This window comes from Propithecus coquereli, unplaced genomic scaffold (assembly GCF_000956105.1).
Source record: "Propithecus coquereli isolate 6110/MARCELLA unplaced genomic scaffold, Pcoq_1.0 Scaffold171, whole genome shotgun sequence".
In the NCBI taxonomy this organism is placed as follows: domain Eukaryota; kingdom Metazoa; phylum Chordata; class Mammalia; order Primates; family Indriidae; genus Propithecus; species Propithecus coquereli.
This window is the reverse complement of record NW_012141747.1, coordinates 3,142,133-3,154,844: the sequence shown is the minus strand read 5'-3', so window position 1 is coordinate 3,154,844 and position 12,712 is coordinate 3,142,133. Positions and strand designations below refer to the sequence as shown.

General features: G+C 43.2%; 1 protein-coding gene across 1 annotated transcript; it reads right to left on the bottom strand.

Moving 5' to 3' along the window:
* Nucleotides 1-675: 675 nt before the first annotated feature.
* NMS (neuromedin S) lies at nucleotides 676-11,970 on the bottom strand. Its single transcript, XM_012641868.1, has 9 exons — nucleotides 11,949-11,970; nucleotides 9,559-9,614; nucleotides 8,903-8,953; nucleotides 5,066-5,089; nucleotides 4,926-4,979; nucleotides 3,503-3,577; nucleotides 2,446-2,481; nucleotides 1,825-1,866; nucleotides 676-714 (listed from the first exon to the last, which is right to left on the bottom strand). Exons 1-9 carry the CDS (start codon nucleotides 11,968-11,970, stop codon nucleotides 676-678), a joined length of 399 nt encoding a protein of 132 aa, XP_012497322.1.
* Nucleotides 11,971-12,712: the final 742 nt, after the last annotated feature.

Sequence of the window (12,712 nt, the reverse complement as noted above, 5' to 3'; positions counted from 1 at the left end):
GTGTTTGCTGGGTATTTTGTCTCCCAGCAGTGGGACAGCCATGTCAGGCACCTTGGACTTCTGGGGCCCTGAATGCTGCTGCCTGCTGGCAGCAACCATAGGACAGTGGCCACATGTCCCTGGGACCACATCATCATGAGAGACAGAGGAGTCCCAGAGCTTCCCTTGTGCATGGCTTTCCTCTCCCGCAGGCCTGAAGGCCAAGGAATCTCCCCAGACTTAAACTCTGGGTCTCAGAGCATCATTGGATCGGAGGGAACAGCTTTGCCTGGCTGTGTTCTTAGAAATGTTCCCACTGTAGGGAGCCTGGTAGCTTCTAGGGGCTCGTCGGTGCACCACCCAGGCATGCCAGGGTTGTGTTTTCCTTATCAGAGGGGCCAGCTGGGCTATGAAGAGCTTTCATCCCCATCCCCTAAAGCTGGAGCTGACATACTCCCAAGGGCATGGAAGTGAAGGCTGTAATGTTGTCTGGGACCGCCTGCTTCTGCCAGACTGGGGTGGGGGGTCTCCGTGGTGCTGTGGGTGGGAAAAGAGAGGGAGCAGAGCCCTTGGGGGTTCCAGGTGGTCCCCCTTTCTTTGAACAATGGCCCCCCTGGCTGCCTCTCACTCCCCCCAATCAAACACATAACATTTGCTTGGAAAACAAAAGCTAACATGGAGCTGACCTTGGACCATCTACTGGGCCTTGTCTTCAATGTTTCTTCCATTTCTTGGCTGAAAAAAAATTCAGTGACTTACAGATACTGAGACAAAACCGTCTGAGGCCTATATCTTGGTCCAGTTCCTCTATGTACAGAGCCCTAAGGCCTCATTCTTCTAACCGGGATTTCATTCCTCTTCCTCCTCGGGGACCCACCTGGTGAGCCCTTGCCCCATGCTAGTGCTGGTCTGTAGGTCCTCTGGGGCAGTGCTCTAGGACTCTTGCTGCTCCTAGGACCCTGACACCATCTCACACCCATCACCTCTACCCATTAGCCGATGCTTGTGTGGTGAGATCCGCAGACCATCCATCAGGACCGTTCAGCCTGGAGACACCACGGGGATCTACGGTTTCTCAAAGTATTTTCCACTGAATAATGCAATAATAGGTCATGTAGACCAAAAAGGGGTACGTGGGGTGGAAGTAGGGAGGGATGGGAAGAGTCTCTGAGGTCAAATAAGTTTAGGAAACAAATGATTAAGTCAGGTGAAACAGATTGTTTCCCGTGGGACTTCTCAGAGCCTGTGACAGGCCAGGTGCATGTGAATCTTTGTAAATGTTCAGCATTTTCCAAGCTTATCTGATTTTGCAGAGTACCTGTTAGTGCCAGTGATTTACAGAACGCAGTTTGGAGGCACAGATCTAGTCTGATTTGCTCAGTTTTCTATGCAAACACTGAGGATCTCAGTGGTTGAGCACAGCTAGGGAATGGCAGACCAAAAACTAAAAGAGAACTGACGCTGTGACGTTTGCAAGAATCTCTGTGTTCTAGGAAGAAGGGGAGGATGGTGCCTAGATTCCTCCTGCCAGTGTGTTTTGGGGGCCATGTGTCCTGCATCCTAATGCTCTAAAACACGGACTCAGACTCTGGTCTGCTTCTGTGTCTGTCCCTGAGCAGCACTTCCTCCCCCCACTCGGGTGCGCTCAGCCTTTGTCATGTCAGATCCTTTGCTCTACAAGCTCGTAGGAGGAGATTCTGAGTTTGAGTCATGCCCAGTGAAGGGTGAGAGTCCCCACAATTGGTCACCAGGGGTCCTGGCTGTGCCCATTCTGCAGTAACTCCATAATTGGGACAGTTGCAGTGAATTATGGTGAGAAAACAGAGATGAGGAAACATGTTATACCCTGAAAAGGAAAAATGGCCGTCCCAGGGTGGCAGCATAATCCTGCAACACAAAAACATAAACTGTTATGCAACCGCATTGCACCAAGGGTCTTTCAAAAATGTCTGTGGGGATGGCTTTCAAAAGGGTGGTCCCAGAGCAGCAGCATCAACCACACCGGGGGACTTGTCAGAAATGCAAATTCTCAGCCCCACCCAAGACCTGCCGAACTTCTGAGGTGGGGCCAGCAGTCTAGATTTTAACAGGTGACTCTGATGCACCATCGAGTTTGAGAACCACTGGAGTAGGGGGTTTGTGCATGGCAGTGCCTCTCCCTGAGTTTGTGCATGTGGGTCCCTGAGCCAAAGAACGCAGATTCCCAGGAGGAGATGGCCCCAGGTGACTCATTTGTGAGACCAGAGATGAAATATTAACAGCCAGAGACATTGCCCCATGGTTTCTTCCTGCCCCAGGGAAACCCAAACTTAGATGCTCAGGCACAGAAGGTTCTCAGGGGCCTGTGTGAGACCAGTTCTTCCCACAGTGGTCTGGAAGGTGGCAGGGTGGCCAGCTGCAAGCCCTCCCTGCCCTTCCCTCATGGAGCTGTCTTTGGGGGCTGCGTTCTCCACAGGGCTCACATACCTTCTTGGTAAAGTGGACTGCAGCAGCCCCTGACCCCTGCGAGGGAATGAGGCACAGGTTAATTCAACAGGAACCACACCCACAACCTTGCAGTTGGCCTGGGTGATCCTGCCCCTCCCTGCTTCCATTCTAAGGTGGTCAGAAGTCTGGCACAAGAAAGCAGTTAAAGAGAATGGCGACAGTGTGGCCAATCACAAGTCCCTGATGCGGAAGCGAGCTTGCTTTCTTGGTTGAATTACCATTTGTGTCCAGCTACGTTAAGTTACTGCTTTCTTCTGCTAATAGCACCAACTTTGAAACTGATCCCTGGTTCAGGCAAATTTTCAAGGATAAGCCACTACAGCTTCTTCAGCTTGTTCTCTGCCTGTGAATCTGCCATAAGAATGGAGGCAGACTGGACCAGAAGCTTGCAGTCAGTAGGCATCAAAAAAAGTGCTGCCTGCACTTAGGACCAACCAGCTTTCCGGAGACTGGCGGCTTGGGATTTTCGGAGCTAAAACCAGGAAAGTCCTGGACAAGCTGGGACTAGTTGGTCACCTACCTGGGCTCAGGAAGTCCAAAAGAAATTTTCTTTTTCTTTTTTTTCATGCTAGCATGCAATAAAACCTAGATTAACATTTTGAACAGGTTCAGCTATTACTGAAACTGGTAATTTCTAAACTTAAAAATAGAAAAAAAAACTTTAAAAATCTCTGAGAAATAGACAAAGGGCAGGCAGGGCAATAGGGAACAGAGGATATCACCAGGGCAATTTCCACGTCGGGAGGAAGGGACAGGGAAGTGACAAACAAAACTGAGGGATGAAAAGAGCAAATTAGGAGAGGAGTGGAACCATGCTGGGCCATGGGGCTGGGTACAGTGGAGGGAACTGAGGCCCAGAGAGGTGGAGGAACTTAGACAAGTTCAAGTTCAAAGGACCCGCATTTCTGCCCAGAGCTCCCACCCAAGACTGAGATTCAAGGAGAGAAAGTGAAACCCAAGGCAACAACACGCTTTTACCACGGTTAAATGAACTTTGGGTGGCATCAAACTACGGTGGAAGAAAAAAGGCACGTACTGGCTGCAGAAATCTTGTCATCCGTCTGTTGGCGAGCTTGGCAGCCAGGCGCATTAAAGGATGCACGGGAGGAAACTGCGACAAAGAGGCACTGAGAGGGTTAAGACTGGAGGCTGGGACAGCAACACCAGAGGAATATTTTGAGAGCCCCGGGCTGTGTGCATTCCTTTTGACTCACTTCCCTTACAAATGGGTTTAATTTTCAGAGTAAAATCCATTTCCGAGCCTAAGCTTGAAATTTTATGTTTTCAATAAAGAGCTGCTTGTTTTGATTGCAGGTTTCAACTCCAACACATCACTTACAAATATCCCCTTGGGGTAAATCAGACTCTAGACATGTATTAACCCCTAGCACCCTGCACTCCCAGAGCGGAATGTGTTGTCCTAGAAGCAGCTCCACGCAGATGCATCTCACTCCTCAGGTGTGACTTCCTAATCCAAGGGACCAGGTGGAAGGGCAGCACCCTAACCCTCCCCTGCCCCACACATTTCTATTTTCTTATACTTGTCTGTGACTGCCCACACACACCCAGGCACAGCCACCTGTCCTTATCCAGTCCTCACGGATCCTCCCTGGGTGCTTTGGTTCAGAGTAAAAGTCAGTTTGTGTAACAGACAGTTTATCTTTCCCCTTCCATTGTTCTCTCTCCCTTCTTGGTGCCCTTTTCGGTCTTGTTAAGATCCCCTCCCTACCTGATTCCCCTTCCTAGACCTATAATACTGATTGACTCTTAGGGGGAAAAAAAGATTTTTATGAGTATTTGCTTTTTTTAAGGATCCTCTTGAAGACTTGGAAAGCCTTGAATATATAAATAAGTAACTTTCTAATGGTAAAATTTCAGTTGCTATGAAAAGGCACCTGAATTAAAAATTATATTCTATGACCTTCCCAATATTCCTTTAATCATATGCCACAGAAATTTACCTACACAAGCTGCTCCTGAGGGTAACTCAAATTTATAATAAGGAAGTTAAAGGTGATGGTTGTTATTCCCATTGCACATACACGTTGTGACAGCCACGGAAGATGCACATCCATGGAGCACTATTGGAGGATGGTACTTTACACATCACAAAAGACAAATGTGAAAAACAGAAGGTAATAAGGAACCATGCAAGGAGAGCACAGCATTTACCAGGCTCTTCTTATCCACCTGTCTAAGTGCATAATAAAAGTTATTCCTTACTTATTTTTTTTCTTTTCTATAAATTATTCTCTAACTGTTTGGATCTGTCAGCCACCACAGAGAGGGAGAGAGACAATCCCTGCAGCCCTAGGGAAAAGCTCCTAGGAAAGTCCCACCCAGGGTGTGTCTGGAGGCCCCGGCTTTGCTACTGGTCTGCACATATCAATCAGGAAGGAGTAAAAGACATGCGGAGGGGAGTTGCTTTTACAGAAATGTGATTATGATAAAATACTAACCCCAGTTTTAACTGGATGTGTTGGCTCCTGAGTTCTGGAGTAGTGAAATAAAAACTAAATAAGAAAGAAAAGTAATATTAGTACTGATTGTCACTTGCGTGGAAGGTGCGTGCCCTTGTTGCGGGCTGGAGGGTACTCACCCATTTGTATCTGTCTTGGTTATCCTGGAAAGAGAATTGTGAGGGTAAGTTACATGGCATTTTACTGGGGCAGGCAACGGGTGAGGTTTTCAGCATAAGACACACCACGTACCTTACTGGATTTACCCAAAGATTATGAAATAAATTGATAATCTAAAAAGAAATTCCTCCATTATACAAATTTAATAAGACTATATAGTTGATGCAAGATCTTACAATAAAGTTATCAGCAACACATCATCATTTGGAAACTTAATCTCTTTTTATCTTTTTAATTTTGGGTGAAAAAATCTACTCTCTGATGCACAAAAGAAAATCAATTTCCAGATAACCATCTGACTAAGAGGTGAAAGAAAATATCCATTGCAGTTTAATTTGCTGCTGAGTATATACCAGCATTCTATTTTTAAGGAATGGTTCGAATTGACCAAGACTTTTTTGTTTCCAAAAGCTTTCTACATGAATCTTTACTCTTCTTGCAGAAAGTCCAAGTTTTCATTTCTAAATCCTTGTTAGTGGCCCCTTGCCCTTGTTTGCACAGATGACAGCTGTATACGCACGTATCCGACTCAAGGATATGCTGTGAAGAAGGTGTCTTACACAACAATTGTATACATTTTCATGTACACATTTTATAAAATTGTTAGAGATGATACTGTGAACAATCTTTTAAATACGCTGATCTGGTTAGTATTGACCATTCACATCTCATTCACATTTAAACATTCTTGAATCAGCTCAAACCTCAATCAAGACAGAAATTAAAGTTGTTAATAATACTTCTAATTTTACTGCTGTGCATCCAATTACGTCTTTCTGCAGACTTTGTGGCATGTTTCTTTAGTGGAAGCAGGCGATATCTATGCATTCTCTACCCCCACCACCATGTACATATGTGTGCACACATGCACTTGGGTGTACACGCACAGATACACACAATAAATAACAGACATACTGATAACAGAGGCTCTCTGGAAACTAACTCTCTATATCCTTATAATCACCACTTTTTTTTTTCTTTCTTTTGAGACAGAGTCTTGCTCTGTTCCCTGGGCTAGAGTGCCGTGGCATCAGCCTAGCTCACAGCAACCTCAAACTCCTGGGGTCAAGCAATCTTTCTGCCTCAGCCTCCTGAGTAGCTGGGACTACAGACATGCGCCACCATGCCCAGCTAATTTTTTCTATATATTTTTAGTTGTCCAGCTAATTTCTTTCTATTTTTAGTACAGACGGGGTCTCACTCTTGCTCAGATTGGTCTTGAACTCCTGACCTTGAGCGATCCTCCCGCCTTGGCCTCCCGGAGTGCTAGGATTACAGGCATGAGCCACCACACCCAGCCATCCTTATAATCACCACTTTTAACCAGCAGAAAGTATTTGCTATTTTTTACAGCTCCTGCTCTTCTTGTCAGCATCTGATCACAGTAGAAAGAGACAGAGAGAGAGAGAGAGAGAGAGAGAGAGAGAGAGAGAGTGTGTGTGTGTGTGTGTGTGTGTGTGTGTGTGTGTCCATGGATACTTATTGGGCAAACGGTTGTTTTTTTGTAGCATGTTCATCGACTTTATACTGTTACTTTTATTTTTCAGGCCAAAAAATAGCGAGGAACATGAAGATGCTTTTCCTGGTACTAATCACCCTGCTGAACATTTCATATGCCACTTCCTTGCTTTATTTTTTTTTAGAGAAAAAATATTTTTAAAATTTTACTATCTATCTTGCCTATTACCCATTTCCCCAACTAAAATATAAGTTCCATGAGAGCAGGTTTCTCTTTATTTTCATCACTACTATATCCTCAGCAACTGGCACTGGCATGCTTGCAATAAAAATCTTTTTTGAATTAATGAATAGTAGGGCTCTGTTCACAAGAACCTATTGCCCCTCTTCCCATCTAAATTTCTGCTAATCCCAAGTGGTGACCAGAAACACAAAGAGTTTTGCAGATTTTATTTGCAGAATGTAACTGCTTTCTGAACTGCCTTGAGAAAAATGTCCCTAGAGTCACAGACCTGCTCTCTTCTGGGACCAGACAGGAGTGAACTTAGAGCCCAGGTAACTCGTCCAGACATTGGGCAGTGGAGGGAACCAAAGCCCCAGGAGAGGAAGTGACATGCTAAAAGTCACATTTCAGGAAGCAGCAAAGCCAGGAAGAGCCAGTCTCTCTGCTTTGAAATATTAGCAGCTTTGTTCGCTGAGCAACTCCTTGCTATTCTGCAATTGGAAATAATGGATGGGATCGGCTTTGGGAAAACAGAGAAGGGGGAGGGAAATTCATTCTGAGTGGGCCCTTGTACTTGGGGAACCCCACAACCCAATTTAATACTGCAGGTGGCCCATGTGACAGCCACACTTCTGCTGCTTCTGCTCATGCAGGGGACACCCTCACAGCCATCATGTGAAGGGCAGGGAAACCCCTAGTACAGGGCAGGGAGAAAGTAGCAAAGACATGGAGAACCCTGAGTTCTCACCCTGAAATTTTGCTCCGGGTACCAGGGCTGTAAAGATTATTTCTGAAGATGGGAGATGACAATTGTCTTCAAATATATCCATAATGGTTAACTGAAAATAAGAAGAAATAGGCACAACATATTCATGAAGTTTAAGAGACAAAGTGACTTTTGAGCCTTAGAGAATGAGAATTAGTTCCATTAAGAGGCAATGGTAGGCCGGGCATGGTGGCTCACACCTGTAATCCTAGCACTCTGGGAGGCCAAGGCAGGATCGCTTGAGCTCAGGAGTTCGAGACCAGCTTCAGCAAGAGTGAGACCCCGTCTCTACTAAAAAACAGAAAAATTAGCTGGGTGTCGTGGCGTGCGCCTATAGTCCCAGTTACTTGGGAGGTTGAGGCAGAAGGATCGCTGGAGCCCAGGAGTTTGAGGTTGCAGTGAGCTATGATGATGCATGCCACTACACTGTACCTGGGATGACAGAAAGAGATTCTGTCTCAAAAAATAAAAAAAATAAAAAAAGAGGCAATGGTAACAATTAGCTCCTAAATGCTGTCATTTACCATGTTCTGGATACTGTTGAAAACACTTCACATATATTAAAGCAATCAATCCTCATGATAACATTATGGGGCTAGTATGACTATTATCCCGATATTACAGATGAGGAAACTGAGGCACAGAGCAATTAAGAAACTGCCAAATATAAATAGAGCTGGATTTTGAACCTAGGTAGTTTAGTTTTAGGGTCTGAGCTGTTAACTGCAGCATGTGAAAGAGGCAAAGGCATTTCTGACTAAGAAAAAGGCTGTGCAAAGACACAGAGGGCCTGGTGCATAAATAGTGGGGAGTTCAATGTGGCCGGAGTATGGTATGTTGGGTTGGGGAAGTGAGGGAGGAAGAGATGTGGCTCAAGATGTAAACATATAGGCTACACTAAGAATCATGGGCTATCCTGAGACCACCCCTTTGTATTTTCAGTTAAATTGACACTTGCTTTGTATCCATTGAAATATTTCTGTGTGGTTACTGTGGGTATTGTTGGGTCCTTTAAATGAGCAATATTATTTTGGAGAACTGCTATATCATAATATGCCTATTTTTAATGTACAATATATAACAACATATACAATTAATTTAATTATATATAATTACAATAATTATAAGAATACACATGAACTACCAATATTTTATAATAATTTACATTTAAAAGATTCACATGCTGTTTCCTAAAACTATCTTCTCTCATACATAAACACATTTACGCATACACACAGCATTCTCCTGCAGGTAGCAAAAGAGTGTATTTATTGTAGATATCAATTATGGTATAAACAAATGCACTGTTATGACTACAAGAATTATCATATGTATATTAATTTTTTTTACCTTAGGTTGGCTAGAAAGAGTTGCCCGCTGACTCAGACAATACACCAGTCGCTAAAAAACAAAATGAAGAAAATGAATCACAGCGAGGAGGACATAAAAAGAGGTAGATTAATGGGTACAAAAATACAGCTTGATAGAAGGAACAGACCTACAGTTTGCTAAATCAGTAGAGTGACTATAGTAAAAAATAATATATTGTATATTTCAAAATAGCTAGTAGAGAATAATTCAAATGCCCCCAGCATAAAGAAAAGATAAATGTTTAGGGTGATGAATATTCCAATTACTCTAATTTGATTATTATACATATGAATAGATCAAAATATTACATGTACCCTGAAAATATGTACATCTATTATGTATCAACAAAAATTTTTTAAATGAATTAGTCAATAGAATTCTATTACAACATGTTTAAAGTTCTAAAACTGTCCCATTTATGAACCTTGCATTTTCTTCTCACAGAGTGGCAGTGACTTTCAACACAACTCTCAGGGTGCATTAAAGGAGAATATGAAAACGGCAACAGTGAGTTTCTGCTGCAACCGAAAATCTGATCTTAAAATAGTACAAATAGTTTTAAGTCAGCATTATCCACATGATGCTTTTGAGGCCCAGACTAAACAAAAATCTCACATTACTGAATGATAGGCTACCTCAAGCTGCACAATATCCAAGCCATCCGGAAGATCGGCCAAATGTTGTGGAAGTCCTGTTGTGAGAAATCATAAAAATATCAGTTAGAGAAAGAAGGTATAGCACTTACTTCCAAATCTTTACAATGAATCTCTACAATGAAAAAAATACAGAAGTTCTATTATAACAATAAACCACCAAAGAACCAGACAAAAGAGGTCAATGGGAAGGTAAGATAGGATACAATGCTGTTAAAAAGATTTACAAAGAAAACACACTTCTACCTACCACTAGCAAATCTGAGATTTGTACAAAATTAATTTAAAATGGCATTTTTTTAGTTTACCAGTTTTCAGTAAAGACATTAGCAATTCAGGAAAGGGGGAAAATATGAAGATAACAACTTAATTTGTATTTTGATGGAATTTATGAGGATGGAATAACAGGAGATGGTGTGAACAAAGTATTTGCATCATAATCACCCTTGGAGCTTTTTAAAAATGACTCACCACTATAGCAAGAGTACACTCTTGCAACTTTTAAGATAAACAAATACCTGTCTCTCTGCACAGACTCTCCAGAGGTGGGGCTCTGGGAAAATTTGCTACCAGCATGTTGCTGGACCATGTCAACAACCTTTGTCTGACTTTAATCAACACCTCTTCTCATTTGCATGTGATACACTTGGAGGAATAGCTATACTATAATTGAAAAGATTGATTGGATAGGTCAAGACTAACAAGATGAAATTAAATGAATAAATATAAAACCATGAACTTGGATTTTTTAAAATGTGGGATAAGGAATATAGGGTTCAAGAATAGTTTATATTAAAAAAAAAAAGACAGTGGTATTTCACTCCCTGCATTCTCTCTATGAGCCAAGAGAAATTTAAAACAATATTAGGCTAGATTCGAATAATTGTGCCCAAACCTCAAAAGGTAATAGTCTGACTTGAAAATGACAGGATATGAGGGAGAGTTCAAGTAACTGAGCATAGTTTTCTCTGGAAAGAAGAAAATTAGGAAGTGTATGTTAACTGCCTTCCACTATTTTGAGAACTGTCATAAGTAGGAGATATTAGTCTTATTCTGTGTTGCCCCCAAAATCTGAACTAGGGCTAATGGTTAGAAGTGACATGTGATCATATTTCACCTTAGTATAAAGAAGTTTTTGATGTCTGGAATCATTTAATAATGCAAAGTAGTGCAAACCAATCCTACAAGGATTTATTGGCAGGTTCTGTGTTAATACAAAGGCAAAGACCTCAGCAGCCCTACCCTCAGGAAATATAAAATCAAACAGGAAAAATAGGGAGGTGGATATAAATACAGAGAAAGATAAACAAAAGGTAATAACAGATTTCCAAAAGTGAAAAAAAAAAAGTCTAGCATTCTATTGGAGCCCAGTAGAGGCAGCGGCTGGCTGTCTTAGGCTGGCAGTGAGTTGGAGGTCACTGAAAGTGGTCAAATCTGGGAGACTTTCTGCAGGGAAACCATACAGGGCATTCCTGCATCCCGTGAGAGCTTAAGCCCAGCTGACCTCCACAGTTCCTTGCAATTTTTGCGATTGCACTATAAGCACTGTAAGACATGACAAAACATACTGTTTGAAATATGCTTTCTCTTTCAATATATTTTCAAAGATTTTCTACTCCCCTAAATCAAAATTCTAATGGAAAAACCTAAAATTTTGAAATAGTCCGTGTTTTCAACTGTAGCTGTTTTGCCATCGCACACTTCCCTGCATCCTACGGAGATGATAGTAACTGATTCCCATCACAGACCCTCACCCCACCCGCTGGTTCCTTACAACCGCGCTGGTTCTCAGAAGCTGGTGACGCGCCGCCCGCACCCGGCCAGCACCTCGGACAGCGCCACAGCCCCGGGGAGACGCTGGCCTCCGCTGCACTCTGGGATCCCGCCCCCTGGAGCCCACGGGAAAGGCTTTGAAAAGATTCCTTTCCCCTGTGAGCGCTCCTCCCCGCCCCTCTCCAATTGCCCATCAATTTTCAGTCTTTGGTGCTGTAAACTCAGTGTTACTGCTTGTCTCTTCAGAATCCAGGGAGCACAAACGGCTAAGAAGTGGGACCTTCCCCCAACTCACGCCGGGGCGTGCCTCGCCCTGCACAGTGTCAGAGACACGTATTCAGGGCATCCCTGGGGTAGGAGCAGTTTAACTAACGCCGGTCCCACAGAGAAAAGTCTCCTTTGGTAAAAGGTTGCAGCATCTAGCTCTGTCCATCCTCTCTTAAAGGTTAGAAGCAAATTCAAAGCCAGAGAGCAAGAGGGTGAAAATGGGGGGAGGGGGGAAATCTTGGCTCCCTCCAAAACCGCCCTGGAAGGATCCAGGTCGCTCCCAGTTTTCCTCAGATTTCAGGCCAGGTGGGATCTGATGAGGATCCCCTTACCTGAGGAGGGAATCTGTAGCATGCAGAAGCAGTAGATGACCAAGATGGAAGGGCATTGGGGAAGAAGATGTTTCGTTTTTAGAGTCTGGTTTCTCTTCGCTGGCCACAGACCTGTGCTGCTGTGACGGGAGCCGAGGACGTCCTCAAGTTCCACAGGCAGAGGCAACCCTCTGCCCTGCGTCTGAACAGCCCAGTGGAGAAGGTGCCTTTATTCGAAGCGCCCTGGAGCCCGTTGGCTGACCACCAATCAGCTTCGCACAGGAGGACCCCAGCTTTCTCATAAATGTCATGCTGGGCCCTTATTTGTAGAATAATATCCTCTGGTGTAGGCATTGTAGAGAGTCATCTTTTTCAACCTAGTAACAAAAATAAAAAGTGGAGAGTCATAATTGTTATTCTGTAGTAGTTCGAGAAATATTTCTGACTCAAGAAAGGCTTTTTCTCCTTTTTTAATAAAAAAAAACTGGACATACACTTATAAACTCTTGCATGATGAAGTCTTGTTTCCCAAGAAGCTTTTTATTTTCCACCATTAGCAAAGGTTGTTTTGTAGTCTTTGGTGCCTCTGAGAAAAACAGAATTTGAAGTCCAAAATAGAACATTACAAGAAACCAAAAGTTCAATTAGGGCTCTGTTTTTGTTTTTGTTTTCAATCATGGTTGGCAATTTGCCTCTTTCTGATTTTTCCAGATTCATTTCCATAAGCAAGTTAAATATTCTAAATTAAGTCAGCATTCAAAAAAACATGACAATGCTGTTATTTA